The 24,852-nt window shown below is 32.8% G+C and overlaps 1 protein-coding gene and 2 long non-coding RNA genes across 11 annotated transcripts; 1 reads left to right on the top strand and 2 right to left on the bottom strand.

Annotated features, from left to right (window-relative positions):
- Nucleotides 1-995: 995 nt before the first annotated feature.
- LOC107889434 (uncharacterized) lies at nt 996-4,544 on the bottom strand. The gene is made up of 8 exons (XM_041081645.1): nt 4,368-4,544; nt 3,911-4,151; nt 3,502-3,608; nt 2,903-3,079; nt 2,075-2,656; nt 1,798-1,913; nt 1,507-1,657; nt 996-1,389 (listed from the first exon to the last, which is right to left on the bottom strand). The coding sequence occupies exons 3-8, from the start codon at nt 3,527-3,529 to the stop codon at nt 1,184-1,186; spliced, it is 1,260 nt and encodes a 419-aa protein (XP_040937579.1). The 5' UTR covers nt 3,530-3,608; nt 3,911-4,151; nt 4,368-4,544; the 3' UTR covers nt 996-1,183.
- A 414-nt stretch (nt 4,545-4,958) lies between these two features.
- On the top strand, nt 4,959-12,543 carry LOC107889451 (uncharacterized). Of its 4 annotated transcripts, XR_005904987.1 has the most exons (7): nt 5,063-5,507; nt 6,970-7,039; nt 7,469-7,616; nt 7,698-7,793; nt 8,100-8,209; nt 11,876-12,242; nt 12,338-12,543. It is a non-coding gene; the product is annotated as an uncharacterized lncRNA (long non-coding RNA). The 4 variants fall into 4 exon arrangements; XR_001681754.2 differs by lacking the exon at nt 8,100-8,209 and having other exon boundaries at nt 4,959-5,082; XR_001681751.2 differs by lacking the exon at nt 8,100-8,209.
- Nucleotides 12,544-12,888: 345 nt separating this feature from the next.
- LOC107889462 (uncharacterized) lies at nt 12,889-24,459 on the bottom strand. 6 transcript variants are annotated; one of them, XR_005904989.1, is made up of 11 exons: nt 24,205-24,459; nt 24,041-24,109; nt 23,799-23,927; nt 23,325-23,420; nt 22,670-22,731; nt 22,503-22,560; nt 22,308-22,369; nt 22,016-22,176; nt 21,802-21,914; nt 14,296-14,856; nt 12,889-13,523 (listed from the first exon to the last, which is right to left on the bottom strand). It is a non-coding gene; the product is annotated as an uncharacterized lncRNA (long non-coding RNA). The 6 variants fall into 6 exon arrangements; XR_005904991.1 differs by lacking the exon at nt 12,889-13,523 and having other exon boundaries at nt 14,800-14,856; nt 21,802-21,905; nt 24,041-24,457; XR_005904988.1 differs by lacking the exons at nt 12,889-13,523; nt 14,296-14,856 and adding an exon at nt 16,003-16,260 and having other exon boundaries at nt 21,802-21,905; nt 24,041-24,457.
- Nucleotides 24,460-24,852: the final 393 nt, after the last annotated feature.

Here is a 24,852-nt window from a genome sequence, read left to right as displayed (position 1 = left end):
TGTTTGGTTGAATGTAATGGAATAGAGGCGTAATAGTAATCTTGTGTTTGGTTGAATGGAATAGATGTGTAATAGCATAATGGAAAAAACTAAAATGACTAGAATACCCTTAGCATAAAATTGTTTTGGTAAATGATTATTGTTATTGTTATTTAAATTTTAATAAGATTATTATTATCAGTAATAAATAATTTAATCATATTTTAACATAATTATTATTAAATATATTTTAATTAAAATATATAATTTATAATAAAATTCTTAATAATCAATATTCTTATATGAATTTACTCAAATCATAATATATGATACTATAAAATATAATTTGAAATAATTAATATTAAATATATTTTAATTAAAATATATGATTTAATAAAATTCTTAATATTAAATATTCTTATATGAATTTTCTAAAATCATAATATATAATACTATAAAATATAATTTAACATAATTATTATTAAATATAAGTTAATAAAAATATATAATTTATCATCATACTATAGATAAATATTGAAATTTGTCACTGAACTTTATTTTTATTTATATTTGCTGTTATTTTTTTAAAAAATGAGTAAATTTGTAACTTAATTTTTATGTTATTGAATTTTACCACTAAAATTTAAATTTTATTAATTTTTGCCACTAACTCTTATTTTTTAGTTAAACTCTTATTTTAAATTTATATTGAATTTTTATTTTTTTAAATTACAAATATCTTCATTTAACTTAACGAGTAAATATAATTCTTGACTTTCCTTTCTCATCATCTAAACAAAAGCACAATAAACAAATTGTCAAAAAGAAACCCAAATCCAATAGTTGGGAGATTCAAAAGCTTTCTCCAATAATATGTTTCTTCTATAAGAAACAATGCTTATAAGCAGCTTGTCAAAGCTCAAAATCTATTTAGTCCTATGTCATACATCCAATGTCATTTGTATATATGCTCCCTCACATCAGCACAAAACACAAGACTCAATATGAAGCATACATGAGAAGAAAACAGTTGGATTGAGTTAATGAAGTACATGCATCTTATGTGTTTTTCTTTCTCAGGGAAAACCTTTCGAGAAAAAAGAAAGTAGAAAAGGAATTAAAAAAATGTTGGTGAAACATTTGAGGAACATGCAAACAAGGTATCCTACAGCTAGTAGTGGTGATGAAATACTCTGCAACAAAATCAGCGCATCTTATAGAATTGAACTCTCGAAACCACACAACGTCGTCCGCTCAATGAATATTTAACCATTATATCAACGTCTCGGGGATTCTTCTTGTTTGGTGCAACAGTCATGCTCCCAATTATTGTCTCCCCTTCACAGATGGTTAACACATCCTCTAGATATAGGACTGTTTGCTTCCAATGGGTAGCTCGCGATCTTGGTCCTGCATTTTGTATTTGCCATTAGCCAAGGCAAAGTTCTTCTAGGCTGGCTTGCTGATTTCTATTCGTAGATAAAATGGAAAGGACAAAGGATGGAGAATTTTGATGTAGATACAAACCTGTAGAGAAACCCATCAATTTGTGGCATTTGGTAAACGAAACATCAAAATATGCAACGAAAGCATGGATGTAATCATCACGCTCTGCAATAAGCTTGAAAGGTGCAGTGAAAGAAGCATCCCCATGAACCATCTTAGAAATATCCATTGTCTGAAACCAGAAAACCAAAATAAATAATTCAGTTGTACTCCAAACACATTATTTTGTAAAATAATTTCCAATAAGTGTTCATATATATAGATACCCAATGATATACATACATACAGGAATATGCTTGTGTATTTTCTCACCTTGAGAAGGTGGCAATTTGTTACAATTTGTTTCTGGTCAACCGTGTCAACAAGAGGTTCCATCATAGCTTGCTTTTTTATACAACTCATGTCAAATCCATAAACATTATTCCAAACTGTAGCAAGATGATGCCATGTAGAAAAGATGGGGTATATATAAGAATACAAAAAGTTGAATTGCAATGAAACACAATAGAAAAACTCGTTGAAAGTTATACAAATACATATGAACATGAATACCTAGATTTATATCAATTTAGCAGTCTGTTATACTCACATTCGATCTTGTCGTCTTTGTACTTGGTATCCTCAATTGCTGTCAAGTAAAGAGAAGGTTCATCTGGTAGCACAACTCCATCATCAACCTGACACGGTTGAAGGAATAAGAACTTTGATTGTAAAGAATGTAGCTTATAAGAACCCAACAAAAGTTTTGCTTTGAAGAGCAAGAGTAAAAATAAATTTAAAAGGCCCAGCCCGTAAGCATCTGAACCATGTGCCCCAGTCATCAGAGCATCAAACATACAGTAGGCATCATGTTCCATAAATTTCTCAGACAAGACAATACCGAGTTCACCTTCAGCTCCGTAAGCATCACTTAGCAATACAACCGCTTGTAACTCAGGATCAAGCTCATAAAGACTCATAACTTGCTTTGAATTGCCCTGAGATTCAATCTCATCTTCCACGGAATCTGCGAACTTCTTAAAATCAAAATTGTAAGCGACACCATTTTCTTCAAATGAAAATCCGTCGAATTTGTCAATGAAGAGGTCTTCATATAGCTTCCGCACTTCCAACAGTCGCTCGACATCAACATGAAGAACATACAAAAGAGGAGCCAAGAGTTCATGCATTCCTACAAATAAACAAGTAAGGGAAACAGATAAAGTGCCAGCTTGACGCCTCAAGTTTTTCATTCCATACTATGGAATAAAATTTGAATTACCAACTCCAATTACCCTAAAAGCATTCAGATTCAAAATCGTGAAAACACAATCAATATTTAGAATTGCAAGGCATTGCTGATTTAGCTTTCCAAAACTTACAGCGAGATAGCATGAAATTATATAACACATGCATGCAGAATAGTTAAGAAAAATACCTTGTCTGTAACCACAGTCCGGGTGTCGAAGACACCACAGCAATAGTATGCGCCTCAACATACCCTGGCATCCAGGAGTATGGAAGTAGCTTTCATGCTCCGGATATAATCGTGATAAATCCTGGTTAACCATTTTCTCCAGCTCAGCATTCCGAAAGTATTGACTCCAGGTGCTGTCTGCATGAAGAATTCACTATGGTTTAACTATAGATCAAGCAAAAAACACCTAAAATCATAAAATACGTCGAAACCATAGTAAATTTGCTCATAGAAGAAATATTCCAAGCATTCAGGGCGATCTAATTTTCCATTGACAAAGTTCAGTTACAATTCCTGGCTCGAAAAAGCCAACTAACCATGATAAGGTGTAAATCCAGGAAAAGAGATTCTCCATTTTATGAAATCGAAACAGACATTGGACCCATAATCACTGTCCATATGAATTCAACATTAATCAAGATAACATAACAAGGAGTAAACAACAATACTAGTTAAAACAAAAGCTGATGGATCAACAATGCAAATTGTTTAATTTAATCAATAATGAACTAAAAATCGAAGCAATACAGCAAAAAAGAAAGCATAAACATTACAATTACCTGGGTTTTGTGAAAGTGGATTATCCATAACAAGATCAAGGGAATTGGTTGCTCCATCCTTGGGAACATGTGGATCCACTAACAGTTGCCTTCTCAAACCAGCATATCTAAATTCACGAAGTTAGTTTACAAAAAAAAAATTGTAATTTAATTAAGGAAAACAATGTTCTTTGAAACAATCTAAGAGAGACACAAAGTTATCAATTTTAAATAAAATTTAAGCTAGAATTAGCTGAAATGCTTTATAAAAATATGAACAAAATGGATATAAAATTAGAAAAAAAAATTAAATCAAGTTTAGGTAATCTGTACAATAAAAAAAGAAGCTGTAATTTAAAAATTCACACTCTGATGCTAAATTTTTCTTAGGATTTAAAAAAAAAGGAAAAGGTAAAGATGAAATGGTTACCTTCTGCGAAAATCAGCAGTTACCCTACGAAGATCATCAATTGAAGAAGAAGGAGGTAGAATCCCAAGATTGATACGCCATTGAACGCCTCTCAGGCTACCAAAAGGACGGCTTTCCGCAAGAACGACACCGGAGGAGGACGATGGCGCTTCTTCCTTTACAATCTCTTTACATTGTGTTCTAATGTTTGATTTTGTATGGATTGAGGTTCAGTATATAATTATTCCACTAACCCCCCAACCTACCCATGGAAACGAAGATAAAAAAAATTAAACTTACAAAAGCAGCAAATTCTGAAAATAGAATAAATAATTTAAAGAAAATGGAAGGAAAAAAACTGCAAAATTCAGTAAAAAATAGAACAGATTAGAAATCCCAGGAAGAAGAGAAACCAGGCAATTTAAGTCTATCAAAGTTACTAATACCATGAAAGAGTCTATAAAGATGGAGAACTAACCAGGAAATAAGGCAGGGAAATGATTTGTTTGATAACAAGCCATTGAAGAGCATAGCCAAAAAACCCAAAGAAAGCAGCCATGAACATCACAACCCACAACGGGAAATACAGTAAAAACACCCCAGAACAAGAGGATGGAAAGATACAGTGAAAAAGCACTTATCGAAACAATGGGGCCGGAGACCTGAGACGGTGGAGTCGGGTGGAGGTGACTTCGCTCGCAGCTGCTGTTTGATGTTGGGAGGGAGAAGCTGGAGGTGGATTTTGAGTTGGGAGGGCAAATCAGGGCGTGAGATGTAAAACGGATGTAATCTGAGGAGGAGGCAGGGATTACAAAACAGAGAATTTCGGGAATTAGGGGCGTAACGTAATAGGCCTGTATTAGGCAATACTATGAACAAACATAGGAATGAGGGGGGATTGGGTGGGGCCACCGATTAGGGGTGTATTGGATTAGCCAATACACCCAACCAAACATAGTGTTAAATATTTTGAGAAAATGAAAAACCATACCAAAATATTCAAAGTTTCAAATCTTCAAATCAAATATTCGAAGTTTCAAATCTTGAATTCAAATTTTATATTCGTTAGAAAAACTCCCCCTTGTTTTTTTCTTCTTGATTTATAGCAGTTTCTAAGCCCCACTCGATTTCTTCTTTACCCTAAACCTCTTCAGCCTGAGAGAAAGGTTGCTTCTGTATTTCCTGAGAGGAAGGTTGTGAATATGATCACCCCATGCTCATTTCATTCATGGTTCTATATTGTTTTCTTGTTGCTGAATCTTTGTTCTTAGTCCTTGGCATTGATTTTGAATTTGATCCAGTTTACACCATTTCTTTGCTTTAGCCTTCCCTGGCAGGGGCTAATATGATAAGATTAGCGAAAAGAAAGTGTCGACTTCTATAGAGATATGTTTACTTGCCCCATCCTTCGACAGATTGGTTCTCTCTGAGAAATTTAATTTTTATGATCACTCTTGCTTCGTTGTTCATTAGTACTGGTTTATGCGTGTTTAATTGGTGCTCTGTAAGTCATTTCATCTGCGTTTTTCTCTCGTATACTATCGTTCTTTGCGGTTTGAAGATAAACCTGATTATTCCTATTTGAAGAGGCTTTTTCGAGACTTGTCTATAAGAGAAGGTTAGTTATCATCATTGTGGTTATGTATTCTGTTACTCTTTCGCACACATACACACATACTCAAACCAGAGGATGTTGTTGAACTTATTTCTCCTTGGAATGTCAAGTTCTTTGTTTTCTGTTCATTAGTACTGGTTTATGCGTGTTTAATATTATAAAAACGCAAAATTCATGCTTTAATTTCAATATTATAAAAAAAACTATTAAAAAAGTCTCCTTCTCTTACTTTTTGTTTTTCCTTTTCCTTTTCCTTTTCACTTTCATCGTTAAACACCTGAAAATAATTTCTTTACTGTTTTCTGGTTTTTATTTTTATCCCCGCAAAAAAAAATCTTATTTATTATTTCCAGCCATTTCTGATTTTTCAACCGTTATTCTATATAATTTGACGTTTGGATTTGCCATTTGAATCATCGGCTTCCTCTCACGACAATGTAGTTGCGTTTTTCTCCTTAATTATGTTTTCCGTTTCAAAATTTTGGGGATTTTGGTATCAATTTCAAACTGTGTAGTTGATGAAGTTGGATATGGATCTCTAATTTTCCCCTTAGATTTTTTAGCTTTTTTCTTCAAAAGATTTCATTTTCTTCTTCTTTTGGTCAAAACCTCAGCCCCCCCCTTTTTTTTTGTTGATCTGTTGGAGGCTTGGAGTTGTCATTTTAGTAAATCCCTTAGCTTTGAAGATAGTATTTTGTTTTTGTTTGGCTTGAGAATGGATAATGTGATTGGTGGTAAGTTCAAGCTTGGAAGAAAGATTGGTAGTGGCTCTTTTGTAGAGCTTTATTTAGGTAGGGTATCCCCAAAGCCCTGTGATGGCTTTCTTCGCTTTTCTTATTGATGGAAAATATGTATTGTTTCTTTAATTCTTTGTCAGCTTTGTGCTTTTCTTTTCCTATTCTTTTTGGGGGTTTGTGTTGAAGGGGTAAATGTGCAAACTAAAGAGGAAGTTGCTGTCAAACTGGTATGGTGATCTTTTCTTGAGAATGTGTTTTTGGTAGTGCTTTTGTTGGCCTGCTTCTAGCTTTGGTATTTATATCCTTGCTTTGGACTTTAAATACATTAAATTTTGGACAGACCAAAAAAAAGGAAAGCTTATTTTTTTCAAGAGAATGTTTTCATATATCCAGCCTTGTTTTAGCTTTATATGGTTCTTCATTGAAGCATATAAAGGGGAAGACAACTTGTTATTGGTGATTTCCATTCTAAGAAGGTGAAAAAAGTGTTTTCTAATTCTACACAAATTTATACTAATTGACAAGTGTTCCCAATCTGCAGTTTATTTTTTTTTGGCCTCTTTGAAATGAAGTGTTCTGGTGATCTTTACATGTTAGAATGTGTCCTTTTAGGTGTGATTGTGAAGAGAATGAAAATTTCCTATTCCTAATCATTATAACAGTGATGGGCACAAAACACTAATTTTATTTTCTAATTTGACCCTTTGTTTCTCTCTTCCTTTTTGCAGGAATCTGCAAAGACCAAGCATCCACAGCTTCACTACTAGTCAAAATTGTATATGCTTCTTCAAGGAGGAAGTAAGTCTATGTTTGTGCTTCACTCTCCTAACTTGACTATGATCTTCTCTGGTAGCCTTGTCCACTGCAGTTCCATTAATGCCATTATGTGAAAGGGAAAAAAAGAGAGGAAAACATGCAAGCTCTGTGGAAGCCATGATTTCTTTGATTTATATCTTCATAAACCAGTCTTCATTCAATTTACGATTGCTCTTGGTAGTGGTTGGTTTAGAAAGTGAATAGCTGGCCTTCTTTCCTTCACATGATTATTGCACTATCAACTTAGTCTTTAAACAATTTGTTGAACAAATTACTAACTCATTTTTTTCCTGGTCAAGCTAGCAGGTTGATGTCTTATCTTGAAATAATGTTGCTAGGTTTTTTGGATAAATTTTTAGAAAGCAATTATCTTTATCCTTAAATAACTTGTTGAGGTTCTCCTTGATACAGCGGGTATACCACACCTTAAGTGGTTCGGAATTGAGGCAGATTACAATGTTATGGTAATTGACCTTCTTGGACCTATTTTGGAAGATTTGTTCAACTACTGCAACCGGAAACTTTCTTTAAAGACGCTGTTGATGCTTGCTATCAGTTAGTAAGTATGACATTCTTTTCATGATGAAGAATCAGTTCAGTTTTTTCATAATATTCTCCTTTTCAACTTTTTTTTTTTCAGATTAATAGAGTAGAATATATGCATTCAAGAGGTTTTCTTCACCTTGACATAAAGCCTGGCAACTTCTTGATGGGCCTAGGACGCAAGGCAAATCAGGTATTTAAAGTTGTCGTGTATTATATTTTTTTGGTGAACATAACATGCACATACATTACTCATTACTGCTTGCACAGCAACTTTCAAATTTGAATTTCTGGTCACGATAAAAATATTATTTCATTTCTACCTATAGGACTTTGTCACACTTGAAAAGTATGAAATATTCTGATATCAGTTTTTCATTACTGTTACTACAAGTATTTTAAATCATTGACTATGGTCTTGCGAAGAAGTATAGCGATCTTCAAACTCATAAGCACCTCCCTTATAGGTGATTATCTTTTTGTTGAGTTGTTAATACAGAAACTTGAAGATCTCAAGATCGTATAGTTCTCATCATAAGGCATGACTATCAAGTCAACATTATTTTTTCTAGTATGCTCATTTTATTGATGGGCTGCCCGAATCTCTTGGTAAAATATCTCTCTTTGTGGTGGTTGATTATTTTTTCTAGTATGCTCATTTTATTACCCTCATTCATCCTTATAATGTTGTTTCTGTGGCTTGAATTCTCTTTGATTAAATAGTTTGTTTGAATCTATTGTTAGTGACCATAATGTTATTTTTACTAATAATTTTTGGAAAGAACTCTTTCGTATTTATGGAACAAAGTTAGCCTTTTCCTTTGCCTACCACCTCACATCGATGGTTAAATTGGAGTTAATCAATTTTACAATTGTATTGTATTTACATTGCTTTGCAGTGGAGCAACCTAAGCAGTGGGTTGACTAGGTAGAGTTTTGCTACAACACTTTCTTCCATACAACTTCTACATATCCCCATTTTCAGTAGTTTATGGTCAAACTCCTTTAAGATTGTTCTTGTTTGATTTTAGGTATTTTAAAGTTGTGGACTAATCCTTGATAACTCGTGATGAGGCTTCATAAATCATCAATGCCAAGCTTAGCAATACATGAAAACTAACTTGTGGCAAAGGGCATTATGATGTTGAATTTGATCTTGGTTTCTATGTTTGGTTGTGCTTATATTATGGGCCATGGAACAAAGTTCGTGATATATGCACACAACACATTCTCTGTTAGAGCAGGTTGATCTTTTTGTGGTGGTTGATTATTTTTCCTAGTATGCTCATTTTATTACCCTCTCTTGGCTTGAATTCTCTTTGATTAAATAGTTTGTTTGAATCCATTTGTTAGTGACCAAGATGTTATTTTTACTAATAATTTTTTGAAGGAACTTTTTCGTATTTGTGGAACAAAGTTAGCCTTTTCATTTGCCAACCACCCCACATCGATACAATCGTGATGTATTTACATTGCTTTGCAATGGGGCAACCTAAGTAGTGGGTTGGCTATGTTCTTTAGGTAGAGTTTTACTATAACACCTTCTTCTATACAGTTTCTACATATCCTTAATTCCAGTAGTTTATTGTCATGCTCCTTTAAGATTGTTCTTGTATGATTTTAGGTATTTTAAAGTTGATGTTGTGGGTTAATCCTTGATAACTTGTGATGAGGTTTCATAACTCATCAATGCCAAGCTTAGCAATACATGAAAACTAACTTATGAAAATGATAGGGATAGGAAAATAAAGAGAAATACTGAGGTGACAAAATAGAAATTAAAGAATTGAAAATTTACTTGTAAGAAGATTAGTTCGATTCGAGATGGACTATTCACCCAAATAATACTTTTCAAAAAAAAAAAAAAACTCCTCCCTTACTAAAGAGTTTCCTAAATAACCTTAGGTAATGACCTCAACTAATAAGCTTAAATAAAGGAACATAATTTGTAACTGCCAAAGTGGTTCTTAATTTTCAGATTAGTGTAACCAAAGTGGTTTTATGATTTTAGCTGACTGGCTAAATGACTTTTTCCATATTTTTCCACATGTCTTAGATATTCTCCTTGAGTATACTTGTAGGGAGTTGCATCAATACTTCCCTCTCGTAAGACAACTTGTCCTTAGGTCATAATTTTTGGCAATAGAAAGAATGATTTCCCAATTTGTCGAAATGGGCAAAAGAGCAGGTGGTGAACACGACAGTTGGCTTGTGGTTGGTCGAATTAGTGATACGTGGAATATAGGATTGACTTGAGAAGAAGGCGGCAAGCTTAGTTTATACGCCACCTTACCAATGCGTCGCAAGATTTTATAAGGGCCAAAAAAATGTAGAGAACTTTTCATACTGTTTCTTGGCAAGTGATTTTTTTTCGATATAGGAAAATAGAATCTCTAACCTTGAAAGAAAAGTCTTGATGCTTAGAATCAGCTTGAGATTTCATACAAGATTGAGCTTTGAGCAGGTTACCTTTCAAAAGTTTCAGTATGTCATCCCATTGGATTAGTTGTTCCTTCAATTTCGCTATTGCAGTCTCGCCAAAAACATAAGGATAAAGTGGTGGCGGATCACGACCATAAACTATCTTGAAAGGAGTAGCATTTACTGTTGTGTAAAAACTAATATTAAAAGAGAATTCGACCCATGTCAAAAAAACTACTCCATTCAGTAGGTTATTTTTGTGCAAAGCAACAAATGTGGGCCTTTAAACATTGATTGACCATTTCTGTTTGGCCATCAGTTTAAGGGTGGTAACTTTTGCTTATCCATAGTTTCATTTTGCTTAGTTTGAAGAGTTCTTGCCAAAAATTGTTGAGAAAAATAACATCTCGGTCAGATACAATTGAATGTGGAAAAGCTAAGAGTTTAACAATTTTTTTGCAAAAATTTACAGCAATTATCTTGGTTGTAAAAGGATGAGCAAAGGGAATAAAGTGAGCATATTTACGTAAACGGTCTACCGCCACAAGAATCGTGTTAAAACGGTGTAACTTGGGAAAGCCCATAATGAAATCAGGAGAGATGTCTTCCAATAGTTTATGGTCATGCTCCTTTAAGATTGTTCTTGTATTGATTATAGGTATTTTAAAGTTGATGTTGTGGACTAATCCTTGATAACTCGTGATGAGGCTTAATAACTCATTAATGCCAAGCTTACCAATACATGGAAACCAACTTATGACAAAGGGCATTATGATGTTGAATTTGAACTTGGTTCTTATGTTTGGTTGTGCTTGTATTACGGGCCATGAAACAAAGTTTGTGATATATACACACAGTACATTCTCTGTTAGAGTAGATTGATGTTGCAGTTCTTCTTGATGAAGTTACGATATTTGTTGAAGGTCTTTTAATATTGAGAGGCATGCTTACACTGATATCAACAGGTTGGTCTCTTAGGTACAATAAATAAAAGTTTTTTTTAGGTTTATTATTTTATATGTAATGATATATTCATTACAAGTTTTAGCCTGTAACGCCTTGAGTAATTTATTTCTGTTTCTGTAAAATCTAACACAACTGTGTATCTACTTTAGTTTTTAAGTGTTCTAGGTGTGTGTATGAGGTCTTGGGTTTATGTCCCACTTCTATCAACTTTGTTATTTTTTTTAGAACCAAGCCTCATATTTGTTCAGTAGGCTTGTATTAAATTATCTGTAAATTCATATCAGAATTAGTGTGTTGGAGGTCTTGTGTTCAAATCCCTGCATGTGCGTGGGTGATAATTTTTGCTTCGAGTATTTGACAGGAATTTGAGGGAACCAAAATTCTGTAGTGGTTGTGAATTAGTGGATTAAGGGGGAGTGGGAGGAAATTTAGGGATAGGATATCAGATTTTCTGAGTGGTTATCTCGATTCTTTTCTTTTTTCTAAAAAAACCTCTTCTTTTTCCTTTTTCTAACTTTTTACTTCTGATTTCTGTCAATTTCCTCTTTTTTCTTTCCATCATTTTTTTTTGTCTTCATCTTTCTGTCAATTGCAACGTTTCTGATTCTCTGCTTTCGTATGAGTTGGTAAGTAACGGTAGTAAGGTTTTGTGAGTTAAAAGTTTCTTTTAATATTAGTTTAGGTGTTGTTTTCTGTTCGTTAATTGATTTTTGAGTTTTTGGCAATAGCAAATCGTGAGGATCGAGACTTTTCCTTTGTGGAATCGTAGTTAGTTGTTCGGGGTATTGGGGTAAGAAATGAACGTTGAATTGGACTGTTGTTGGTTTGGGTGGTGTCAGTTAATCATTATACCATGACTGATGTTGGACTTGGGTTTATCAATTTTAGGTTTTGGTGAACTCGGCAGGCATCGAAATGGTACCAAGTGTTTACTTGAAACGCAGAAAAATAAACTTCGGCAAAAGTCAAAAATTTGTTCTGTTGATGCCACACGGGTGTGTGGTCATCCGTGTGGTAGGCCTTGTGCAAGACACGACCGTTTGGTTGATGAAGACATGACCGTGCGCAAGACACGGTTGTATGGTGGCCGGAGTGTGGCTGTGGGGGCCACACGAGCGTATGAATTTTAGGCCAGATTACGTGGGCCACATAGGTAAGGACAATCTCGACGTGTGGGCCTGTACAGACAAGCACACAGGCATATAGGCCATATTTTTGCACGGGTCGTTTTGATCGACTGTAGAACTATTATAGGGTCGGTAATGGCTAACTAAACCCTAAAAATTGTAGATCTGCTTGTCTGATATTTTGTTCTGATATGATAATGCTATACATGTCTAATCTGTTCAGGTAATTCACAAACTTAGGCGGATTGGTGCGGCGGAGACTCAGTGGTGACCACTCAACCGTAAACTGCTTTAAGTTAATAATTTACTGTTTTATTTATGATTTTGGTTTTTTTTAGAGTTAGTAATTTCAGGGACTCCCTGAACTTTATGGGTTTTAACTGTTGATTTTTATTTTTTATAATCTGCATAATTTGATAAGATGTGTTACGAATTCGATGGTTTTACACAAAAAGAGATCTTTCTAAAAATAACAAATTGGGTTTCTAAAAATAACAAATTTGTGAAACTTCTGTTGTAATAAGTGTTTTGACAAACTAATTAATTAAATAACGTTTTTAGTATATTCATGAACGAACTTGTGGTATAAAAATTGAATGGCTTATCAAGTCAACACTATTTTCAAAACCCATTCCTTATGACATCACCAGATTTGACTATAATGTCTAGGGCGGGTTTGGGTGTTACATAGGTAATTGTAATTTAATGTTGTGTTTGAATTATATGATAATTAGTTTGGAACCTATGCAATGCATGTGATATGATTTTATTTTTATAAATTTGATATATTTTGATGTTTATCATGATTTATGCCTCAAATAATTATATTTGAAGAAATATAAGATATTGTACAATAATCAAGGGTTCTTCAAAGAATTGTATAAACAAATGAAGTGAGGAAGGTGAGTGTGAATTGGCTTCTTCAGAAAAACATATCAATAGTTAATAATGCGTCAAGCAGATTTTTTTCAAAGATTTAAAAACAATTCAACAAATTTTCCATATGGTGAGTACCATACCTAGATAGTCTATACGTCGTTTTACTTTTTATTTGGTGTATATAACACGCACATATGAATAATTACACAAATTTGTTCATAATTAGATTCATATCATACAGTTCATACATATTCCTTTGGCTTGTATCCTTTGTCGTGTTTTGTCAATTTGGTTTGCAACATACTTTTGCCTTATCAGAAAGTTACACAACCATTTTCATGTATCGTGATCTACCAGTTCAATGTATATTCCATCGAAGGCAACACCATGAATATATTTCCTTAACATCATTTCCATGATTTAGCTCATATTATTATTTTCTAAAGTAAAAGGAACTCACCAGAAATACAATAAAGTCTATAAAGTAGGACCTTTGGCTTTGTCACTTGATCCTTCAACAGTAGCGTGAGCTAAAATATGGATAATTACACTTATCAGATCATTACTCCATTGAATCTAAACATGCATGCAAGAAACACTAACACAACCAAAAATTAGGAAGTTCTACATGCATAATTGTTCAAATGCTCATATTCATTCGTTATTACACATTGAAATGACTTAACCAAGTCTATAAAACATCATATATGTACACTTTAAACGTATTCTTTCATTTAACTTTGAATTCATATAGTAATGAACACTTAAACCTTGCTCGACTCACCGGCATTAAGCCTGCTAGGCACGAAGACCCAAATACACATCACCGGCACAAAGCCTGCTAGGCACGAAGGCCCGAATACACATCATCGAGTTTCATGCATATTTATTCACATTTTAGTACATTTCATATAGCATATCATATTTGTAATTCACTTACTTCATTTCAATATATACATATCATATACACCTTGACATTATATCATAGATATCATTTACATGTAGGCTCATTCCAAATACATTATTTTCTCTTCAAAGTTCTCATTCACATATTTAAAACATAACATCATATATAGCATTAACAAAGCATAAATTACACAGCAATTCCATCTCTAATAGATGACATATATATGTATATATTTCGCCCATTTACATAAAATCCTGAACCAAAATATAACTTCTCATGCATACAATATACATCACTATATCCTAATATACTTTTCCATATTTATTTCATAACATTTTCAGCAAAATTACTTTGCATTTCAATACTTTAAATATATATCATACTTCTATTCATACCTTTCTCAATTTTGACACATCATAAGCATGTTTCAATCCTCTCAATACCATCTGCTACAGCTTGATCGGGATCAGAATTCATTATATTACGAAAAACACATTTTAACTATCAGAAATCATCACACTATCATTTTATCACTTTATGGCATGCATAGCTAGACTCACACATGCTACGTTAGTCCTAGAATCGACTAAATCGTAGCTCTGATACCAATAAAAATGTAACACCCCTATCCCGTAACCGTCGCCGGAATAGGACGAGACATTACCAGAAATTAAGAATCGAATCAGAACGGTAAAATTTTGAACCCTTTCTTAAATAAAAGATCATTTATTTATATAACTAATAGACACAAACAAAGATCAAATTTAAAACTTATAAAAGTAAACTTCCATAAGATGCCATATTCGCATGGTTTATATATAATAGTCAAAATATCATTCTACTTATAGTCTATCCTATACATGCCATAAGCTAAGTCCAAATCACATGATTACTATAATAGTAGATAGTGTGACGAAGTGCTGACGATCCCCGAGCTAATAGTAAGAGTCAACGATCTACAAAAATAAATAGAGAAACATAACATTCAAAGTAAGCTTTCATAAGCTTAGTAAGTCTTAAACAATTTAAACAGTTGAACTTAAAAACAAACCAAATGTTTGAAATCACATAACACTTTTTGAGTACAATACTATTTGGCCGATTATGCACAAACACATATCATTTTACTCCGTTTATACTCAAACTCATATAAACATAGTATTTACAAGTTTTCGGATTAACTTTAATTTTTTCAAATTTCACTAGTGTATCACTTCTTACCCACACTTACTTTCAACATTCATAGTTAAATGGCATATCGAAAACTATCTTATAACTTTACATAATAACTGAATGCACACATATACAAATATACATATGAATTTATAACATCTTTTCATATGCTTCTCACCCGTTAGATCAATCTCACATATAATATATATATGTATCACATACCAAAATCACTTAATGTGTAATACGAGTTTAATTTATCATCTTAGCATAGGATCTCGTAGTCATATACTTTATCAAATTCACTAACACTTGGCCTGCGAGGTATAAAACCTGAACATAACACCAGCACGAAGCCTACGAGACTTTAAACTCAGATATAATACCAGCACTAGGCCTGCGGGATTTAATCTAGATATAATACCAGCACGAAGCCTGCGGGATTTAACTCGGATATAATTCCAGCATATAGCCTGCGGGTCTTTAAGCCCGGATACACATCAAATATCATGCATATTTAATCATATATTAACACATCTCATTCAACATATCACATTAGTAGTCATTTGCTACATTCGGATATAAGCTTCATATGAACACTATCATTTACATTTCGAGTCACACCAATCATCAAATTCATTTAATTTACATGTACTTAATTAGGTTGTTCGTACCTGAATAATTTACTTTACGGAACGAATCCACTTATCGTATTAGCCCATAGTCTTATAGCACCACACTCTTAACAGTTTACCTCATCGAAGTTCACATTTAATCACTTTAGTGCCAAGCCATATTCGGCTACCACAAAGGACTAATAATAATAATTTTATACACATCATGGTTTCCTTTAGATATTTAATAATCACAAATCGTAATATCTCTACCAGCACATATACGGCATAGTCTATTCATTGTAACACTCATTTAGTGCATCAAATTTCCAAATCCAATTCAACTTAAGCATAATAGTCATAATCGGCTTATAGCCTTAAATCATTACATATTCGGCACATTAACCAAATAAAATTTACATTCTCCTTGCCATATTAATTTAACTCTTAGGCATAAAAAAGGGAATCAAGCTTAAACACTTAAGAACTTACCTTGAAGGTTGCCGAATGATTACAACGGCTATTCGATTACTTTCTCTTTTCCCTTATCCGAATTTGCCCCTCTATGCTCTTGAGCTTAAATTCAAAGATTTTAAACTAGTCATTATTCAACTATTCAAGCATCACTTTCAAAATATAATATATATATACATTCGACTTTCACACCTACTGATCGTAGTAAGCTTATAAGAAATCAATAAGCAACTCATTAACAAATTTTTTTTGTCAATGTTTACAACATAATCATAATTCCACTGCAAGCTGTCTTCCTGAGCAACAGTCACTAAATCATTTATAACTGGAGCTACAAAACTCCAAATCAAGTGTTGTTATTTTTTTTCTGAAAGTAGACTCATAAATCTTTTATCCATAAAATTTTCAGAATTTTTGGTTGGCCAATCAATACCAGATTTTTCTTAAAGTTTCCCTTGTTTCACTGTTTGACTAATCTGACCACTCTTCACTATGAATCAAATTTCTCATTATACAGAATTCAAAATATGTTCTTGTTTATTTCATTTGAAACTAGACTCATTAAGGAGTCTAAGCATATAAATTTCATCTTAGGACAATTTTTGTACAATTTATAATGATTTTATAAAAACAGAACAGAGGATCTAGAAGTCATTCTGACCCTGTCCCACATCACTTCAAATATCTCATTATCGGAAATTCTTTTGTTTACACGGTTTCTTTTATAAGAAACTGGACTCATTAAGCTTTAATTAAATAATTTATTATGCTTCTAACTCATCTCTCACAATTTATGGTGATTTTCCAAAATCACGTTACTGCTGCTGTCCCAAGCAGATTTATTACCAAATCACTCTTTCACACATACCTTGCATGCATGTTATTTAAACATGCATATCACAAATCCATCATCACATACCTATAATTTCACTTAAGCATAAACTCCATTTCATCATTTTAAAGCACAAACATTACTCAATATTATCCAAGTTCACACACAACATGTTAGCCGATTTTCCTCCTTAGCATCTAAGGCACATGCATGCTCATTTGCTTGGCTCAACTTCACCTATCTTCCATTATTCATCAAAAGAACATGAAACAACAACCATTTCCCTCATTTCAATTCATGACCGAATGCTCACAACACAACCAAAAATCAAAAATATGCTTCATGAGTTAAGGTATAATCAAGAAGAACCCATGAACATCAAAATAGAAGCAAAGTACCAATAACTTAACTTCAATTTTCCTCCTCCTAGTGACCGAATATTCAAGGGTTTCCTCCTCTATTTGCTCTCTCAATTTTCGGCTATGAAGAACCAAGAATGAACAAAAACCTTCTTTTACTTCCCTTTTTTTATTCTTATTATTCTTTATTCCTAAACATTTTATGACACAAAATGGCATATATTAATTTGTGCCATACCTATGCCATAACTTCAATAGAAAAATTTGCACATGTTGTTCATCATGACCATCATCCATTATAATTATTATAATGCTAAAATACATATATTATCTAATACCCATCACCTTGGCCGGCCACTACACATAAAATGGGAGGTTTGACATGCAAATCCTCCTATTTTGTACTACTATTTATTTGGCCACTACAAATTAGCCTATAGCATTTTCAGAAATTTTCACATAAGTCCTATTTCATAATTTCACTCACAAATGACAAAATCAAAGCATGAAATTTTCACACATGCACTTTCACATGTAATAATCACAGAATATAACATTTAATTATTTTTGTGACTCAATTTTGTGATCCCGAAACCACTTCCCGACTAGGGTCAAATTAGGGCTGTCACAAATACTGCAATATATTTGATCCATTAGGACAGGAAGTTGTGACTGTCTAAATGAACAATAGAAACTTTGTGCTGGATTGGAATTTTATGGCCTTGAGAGCCTATACCAGTTCAGTAGATAAATCATATAGTTGGCACAAAAGACAGGGATATGTGAACAATAAGTTCCTTAGTTAAGTGTGCAAACCAAAAGCAATTGTGAAGATAACTAAAGTTGAAGGTAAAGATACAAACAAAGGCTTTGATAATCTTCCTATTAAAGGTACCAGATCTGTTGTTGAAACTTATCACAGATGTGACTTAGCAATATGGGAGCCTACAATTTTTGAAGAAGTTTCACAAGAAAACAACATTAGTGTTTGTTGCAAAATGGTCAAGAAATAGTGTTCAAAGTTGGCCAATCATGTAGAAGCAAGTAGCAAGATGAAGTGTGAGCCTGTAAGCTCACCAAAATACAAGTTGTGAACTCAGCAAAATTTTGTGTTGATAGATGTGCGAGTTATGAAAAGTGTAAACTACAAGCTAAATAAAATGTGTGCTGCAAAAGTGCGAGGCCATAAAATGCAAGTTCATCGAAGCACATGCTCAAGAGCAGGCAAAGATGCAAACCTGTTGATACTCTAACAAAACCCTTTGGGAAGATGAAGTTTGAAAAATTGCGTTATGATATTGGAGTTAGAAGCATGGAGGTCAAGGAAGAGTTGCGAAATGACCATCCTGAACTACGAGCTCACCTACGAACTATGAACTGTAAGCTCACCAAAATGTGCGAGCTCACCAAATGTGCGCACTTACCAAGATTGCTAGCTCACCAACACTACGAGCTCTTCACTATGCAAGTTGCCAACTTGCAGTGAAACTGTGATAAATTTTGATTAAACATTTTGACAGGTGATTAGATAGAAACCATCAAATAAAAAAGAAAGTTATATAAATCTAGTCACTGAATTAAGCCAAGTTGTAATATTTTATTACTATTTTTAGCTTATTTAAGCATGGTTTTTCATGTAAACTATGCTTGAATTTTTTAATGAAATAATTTACCTAAAATTTTCTCCATTTTTCATCTTTTTGCTTTTGTTTCAACCTCTCATTCATCAAAAATCCAATAAGTAAGGTTTTTGGAAGAAGATGAATATAAATAAAATGCATAAGTTTATTGGTGAAAACAGTAATATTCTTATATACTTAAGCACGGGGACTAGGTTTAGTGGAAGGATCAAATTATTCCTTTAACACTTTTGATTTTCGTGAATAAGTGCACTTATCATAATTTAAGTCTTATCAACTATAGTATTTTAGTTCCACTCTAACTAGTTCTTATTGGACTAACTAAATAGTCTTATAAAAATAATAAACAAATCTATAAAACTACAAATTTGACGTCTTCGCCAAAACGTCTAGGGTGGCGTATACTCAACAGAAGAATCCATCAATCCATAGATTTTGCCAATCGGTGCATACACAAAATTCCAGACTTAGCCACAAATAATACTTAATTTACTCAGAACTACATTTTTTATAATAAACAGTAAACCATAAATAGACACTTATATCATTATATTGTTGCTTGGTTATCACAATATACGCATATTGTGGGTACAGGCTTTGACCAGTCAAGAATATCCTCTGAAAAGTTTGGAAGCTATTCAGCCTCTTTACTAGATTTGTCTAAAGCTACAAACTCAAATTCTATTGTAAATCTTGATATAATCATTTGTTTTGAGGATTTTCATGACACAACTCCTCCCAATGTAAAAACATATCCAACTGGCATCAGAGAATCCTTTTAAAACAGCAGGATATCTGGAATAAAGCAATCCGTAGTCTCGAGTATATCTACTTAAACTATTCACAATAAAAACAATATTTGGTCTAGTACAATTCATAAGTTAAATTAGACAAAAAGGGCAAATGTATGGAAATCTTTGTGATTGAAACTCACTTAGTGGAAGAATCAATTGAGCACTAAGTTATTGATTATAGAGTCATTAACCATATGTGCGTTTCTTTACAGAGGTTCAGAGAAACAAGAAGTCTGAATGATAAAAGGCTCTTGTTACGAATTGAAGACGGGAGCTAAAGTAGTAGGAGAAGTTATTTTACATTTTGATAATTTTAAGAAAATTATATTAAAAGTCTTATGTAACTCATTTTAAGAGCATTTTATCATATGTGCGTTTCTTTACAGAGGTTCAGAGAAACGAAAAGTTTGAATTATAAAAGGCTCTTGTTACGAATTGAAGACGGGAGCTAAAGTAGTAGGAGAAGTTATTTTACATTTGATAATTTTAAGAAAATTATATTAAAAGTCTTATGTAACTCATTTTAAGAGGAACTTAATTTCTGTAACATGTTTATTTAATAATGGTTGTTTTATAACATTCAAGAAAGGGATTGCTACTCACAAAAATTATTTTTTAATTTGTAATAGATGGATGTAAAAAAATTTCTTGTTTATCAAACCAAATAATTACTCGATGCTTCAAACAGAAATAGTAAATAAGAAGTTTAAAACTTTTCACTCTAATAAGGGGTACCTATGGCACTTAAGACTTAATCATATTATCACTAGAATCATGAAAGATAGTCCCTTAAATATGCTTAAAGAAGTTAGTCTTTCACAATGTGAATCACGAGCGATCAAAGATTAGTCAACAACATCAATTTTAAAATACCTAAATTCATACAAGAACAATCTTAAAGGAGTTTGACCATAAACTACTGGAAATGGGGATATGTAGAAGCTGTATGGAAGAAAGTGTTATAGCAAAACTCTACCCAAAGTACCTAGTCAACCCACTACTTAGGTTGCCCCATTTCAAAGCAATGTAAATACATCACAATTGTAAAATTGACTAACTCTAATTTAACCATCGATGTGGGGTGGTAGGCAAAGGAAAAGGCTAACTTTGTTCTACAAATGCGAAAGAGTTCTTTCCAAAAATTATTAGTAAAAATAATATCTTGGCCACTAACATGGATTCAAACAAACTATGCAAACAAACTATTTAATCAAAGAGAATTTAAGCCACAGAAACAACATTATAAGGATAGGAGAGGGTAATAAAATGAGCATACTAGGAAAAATAAAGAGATATTTTCTCAAGAGATTTGAGTAGCTATCAATGAAGAGGTCAATTTAACCTGATTTAGAAATTGCAGCAAGCCTGCAAGACTCGAGTGTTTCTCCTTGTTTTGCTGACAAACTTTACAAGTCTAATAAAATTCAACAAATTAGCTACAAAGTCTTCTACACTTTCTCATCAGTGCTGTCATGAACACTAGATAAAATGAAGTTATCCTAAAGAACCCAATTCACATCCAACTTTCCCACTTCAATTGGTAATACAATTTTGTTCAAGAACCTATGATTGTCGAACAATATCTTATATTTCATCAAATTTAAAGACTTGAGGCATGGGTCACGATAATAATAAAAAAACAAAATTATTAGTTATATATCAAATTAAATTAAAAATATTCATATCACATGCAATGAATAGGTAGCAAACTAATTAGTATATAACTGAAACAAAAATGGCAATTGCCTAGAATTTTTAATGAATATATTTTATGAAATAATAAACCTAAAATTATAGTAACTTTTTATCATAAACGAAGAAAAAGGTTTAATGAAAAATGGTTTTCCAAATTTCGTGGAAAACATGGTTACCAAAAATACAAGTTCATGTAATTAAGATAATTAATTAACATAGTTACCAAACATTATAAGTAGACACATACAATGTAAACAATCAAATTAAAAAGAACTATCATTTATGTAAACAATCAAATTAAAAAGAACTATCATTTATTGTACCTGAGAGACCAGCCTGTCGAGGTTAGTGTAAGCAGGCCTCTCAATATCGAGAGATCTTCGACAAATATCATAGATAGCTTCATTACCAAGGAGAGCTGCAACATCTGTATGCTCTAACAGAAAATGGGTTGACCAAACACTATTTTAAGGCTCTACAACAAATATGGAAAACTGTGGGGAGGGTAAACAGTGAAACCCAATTTTGATTTCTTACCATAATCCACTGAAAGCATTTCAAGAAGCAGTGACCCAAGCATGAAACACCAAAAACCCTTGAACTCCAGTACAGTTATCTGGTAGCTTTTTGATCCAGGCAAAGATCCCCCATTGAATTAGTTGAACTTCATGAGAAGTTCTGTGTGCATTTATTGCGGGCTTTAATTTGTGACCCATAAGACAAAAACAACTAAACCAGTATTAATGAACAACGAAACATGAGTGATATCATAAAAATTAAATTTCTCAAAGGGAACCAATCTGTCGAAGGATGGGGAAAGTAAACATACCTCTATAGAAGTCGACACTTTCTTTTCGCTAATTGCTAGCTTTTAGCCCCTGCCAGGGAAGGCTGAAGCAAAGAAATAGTGCAAACTGAATCAAACTCAAAATCAATGCGAAGGAAAACAAAGAACAAAGATTCAGCAACTAGAAATAATATAGAACCATGAATGAAATGAGCATGGGGTGATTATATACACAACCTTCCTCTCAGGAAATACATAAGCACATAACCAAGGGATTCCAAATCATCTCTTTGCTCTGACGATAAAAAAAAAGAATGTATAAAAAAAACAAAGTAACAAGCAAACTTTCATCTATGATATATGATTTACTGCTACTATTTGAGTCGAAAAATAAAACAACTTACCAATTCCAAGGTGAGTGTTAACACTTGCATAACAAGCAGTGCCTGTGAGGTTTTTGTTTTCTCTGCAGCAAAAGAATCTGATCAGTCATTTTGCAAACAAACGTATTTGGTTGCACCAAATATTAGGTATATCTTTACCAAGTGGGAACTTGATACAAGGAAAGTAGGCAATATGATTTTTCTCGAATTGTACAAAATGCCAAGGCATTATAAGTTGCATAAGTAAAGCAAAAACTGAGCTGGAAAACGTGGCTAGACCATGAAGTAACTTTCTTATCTAGTATCTTGACTTGATAGTCATGCAATACAATGAGAAGTGAGAACTAAACAATCTTGAGATCTTCAAGTTTCTGTATTAACAAGTCAACAAAAAGATAATCACCTATATGGGATGTGCTTATGAGTTTGAAGATCCCTATACTTCTTCGCAAGACAATAGTCAATGATATATACTTGTAGTAAAAGTTATGAAAAATTGATATCAGAATATTTCATACTTTTCAAGTGTAACAAAGTCGTATACGTAGAAATGAAATAATATTTTTATCGTGACCAGAAATTCAAATTTGGAAGTTGCTGTGCAAGCAGTATAATGAGTAATGTATGTGCATGTTATGTTTGCCAAAAAAATATAAGACACGATAACTTTAAATACCTGATTTGTGTTGCGTCCTAGGCCCATCAAGAAGTTGCCCGGCTTTATATCACGGTGAAGAAAACCTCTTGAATGCGTATATTCTACTCTATTAATCTAAAAAAAAAAAAAGTTGAAAAGGGAGAATATTATGAAAAAACTGAACTGATTCTTCATCATGAAAAGAATGTTATACTTACTAACTGAAAGTAAGAGAACTTGACATTCTATGGAGAAATAATAATGAAAAGGAAAAGAAAAAACTCAAAGTAAGAGAAGGAGACTTTTTTAATAGTTGTTTTAATAATATTGAAATCAAAGCATGAATTTTGCGTTTTTATAATATTAAACACGCATAAACCAGTACTAATGAACAGAAAACAAAGAACTTGACATTCCATGGAGAAATAAGTTCAACAACATCCTCTGGTTTGAGTATGTGTGTATGTGTGCGAAAGAGTAACAGAATACATAACCACAATGATGATAACTAACCTTCTCTTATAAACAAGTCTCGGAAAAGCCTCTTCAAATAGGAATAATCGGGTTTGTCTTCAAACCGCAAAGAACGACAGTAGTGAAAACACAAGAGAAAAACTCAGATGGATATGACTTACAGAGCACCTATTAAACACGCATAAACCAATACTAATGAACAACGAAGTAAGAGTGATATCATAAAAATTAAATTTCTCAGAGGGAACCAATCTGTCGCAGGATGGGGCAAGTAAACATACCTCTATAGAAGTCTACACTCTACACTTTCTTTTTGCTAATCTTATCATATTAGCCTCTGCCAGGGAAGGCTGAAGCAAAGAAATGGTGCAAACTGAATCAAATCCAAAATCAATGCGAAGGAAAACTAAGAAAAAAGGTTCAGCAACAAGAAACAACATAGAACCATGAATGAAATGAGCATGGGGTGATCATATTCACAGCCTTCCTCTCAGGAAATACAGAGGCAACCTTTCTCTCAGTCTGAAGAGGTTTAGGGGTAAAAAAGAAACTGAGTGAGGCTTAGAAACTGCTATAAATCAAGAAGAAAAGAACAAGGGGGAGTTTTTCGAACGAATATAAAATTTGAATTGAAGATTTGAAACTTCGAATATTTTATTTGAAGATCTTCGAATATTTGAATTGAAGATTTGAAACTCTGAATGTTTTGGTATGGTTTTTCATTTTCTCAAAAAATTTAATAGTTTAAGTAATTTAATTAAATTAGAGCATATATTAAATATGGGGAGTATATAATAAAATTTTTATATTTTTAAAAGTTGATGTTGTAACTAGACCTGTTCATGGGTTGGGTTGTTTTCTAGGCCCGAAGGTCTGCCCGAAATTTAATAGAGATTAGGCAAAAAATTTAGGCCCTTTTAAAATATGTCAAGCTCAAGCTTGAACATTCAAGGTTTGAGCCCTACTTGGTCGGGCCTGTTTTTAAATTTATAATATTTTATATTATATAATTTAGAACATAATAAAAAATAAACATATACTAAGTATATAATACCACTCTAATGTAAACATTAAAATAATATATAAAATTATT

This window comes from Gossypium hirsutum, chromosome A11 (genome assembly GCF_007990345.1).
Source record: "Gossypium hirsutum isolate 1008001.06 chromosome A11, Gossypium_hirsutum_v2.1, whole genome shotgun sequence".
Classification (NCBI taxonomy): Eukaryota; Viridiplantae; Streptophyta; class Magnoliopsida; order Malvales; family Malvaceae; genus Gossypium; species Gossypium hirsutum.
The sequence above is the reverse complement of the archived record's forward strand: the minus strand, read 5'-3'. Positions and strand labels throughout refer to the sequence as shown.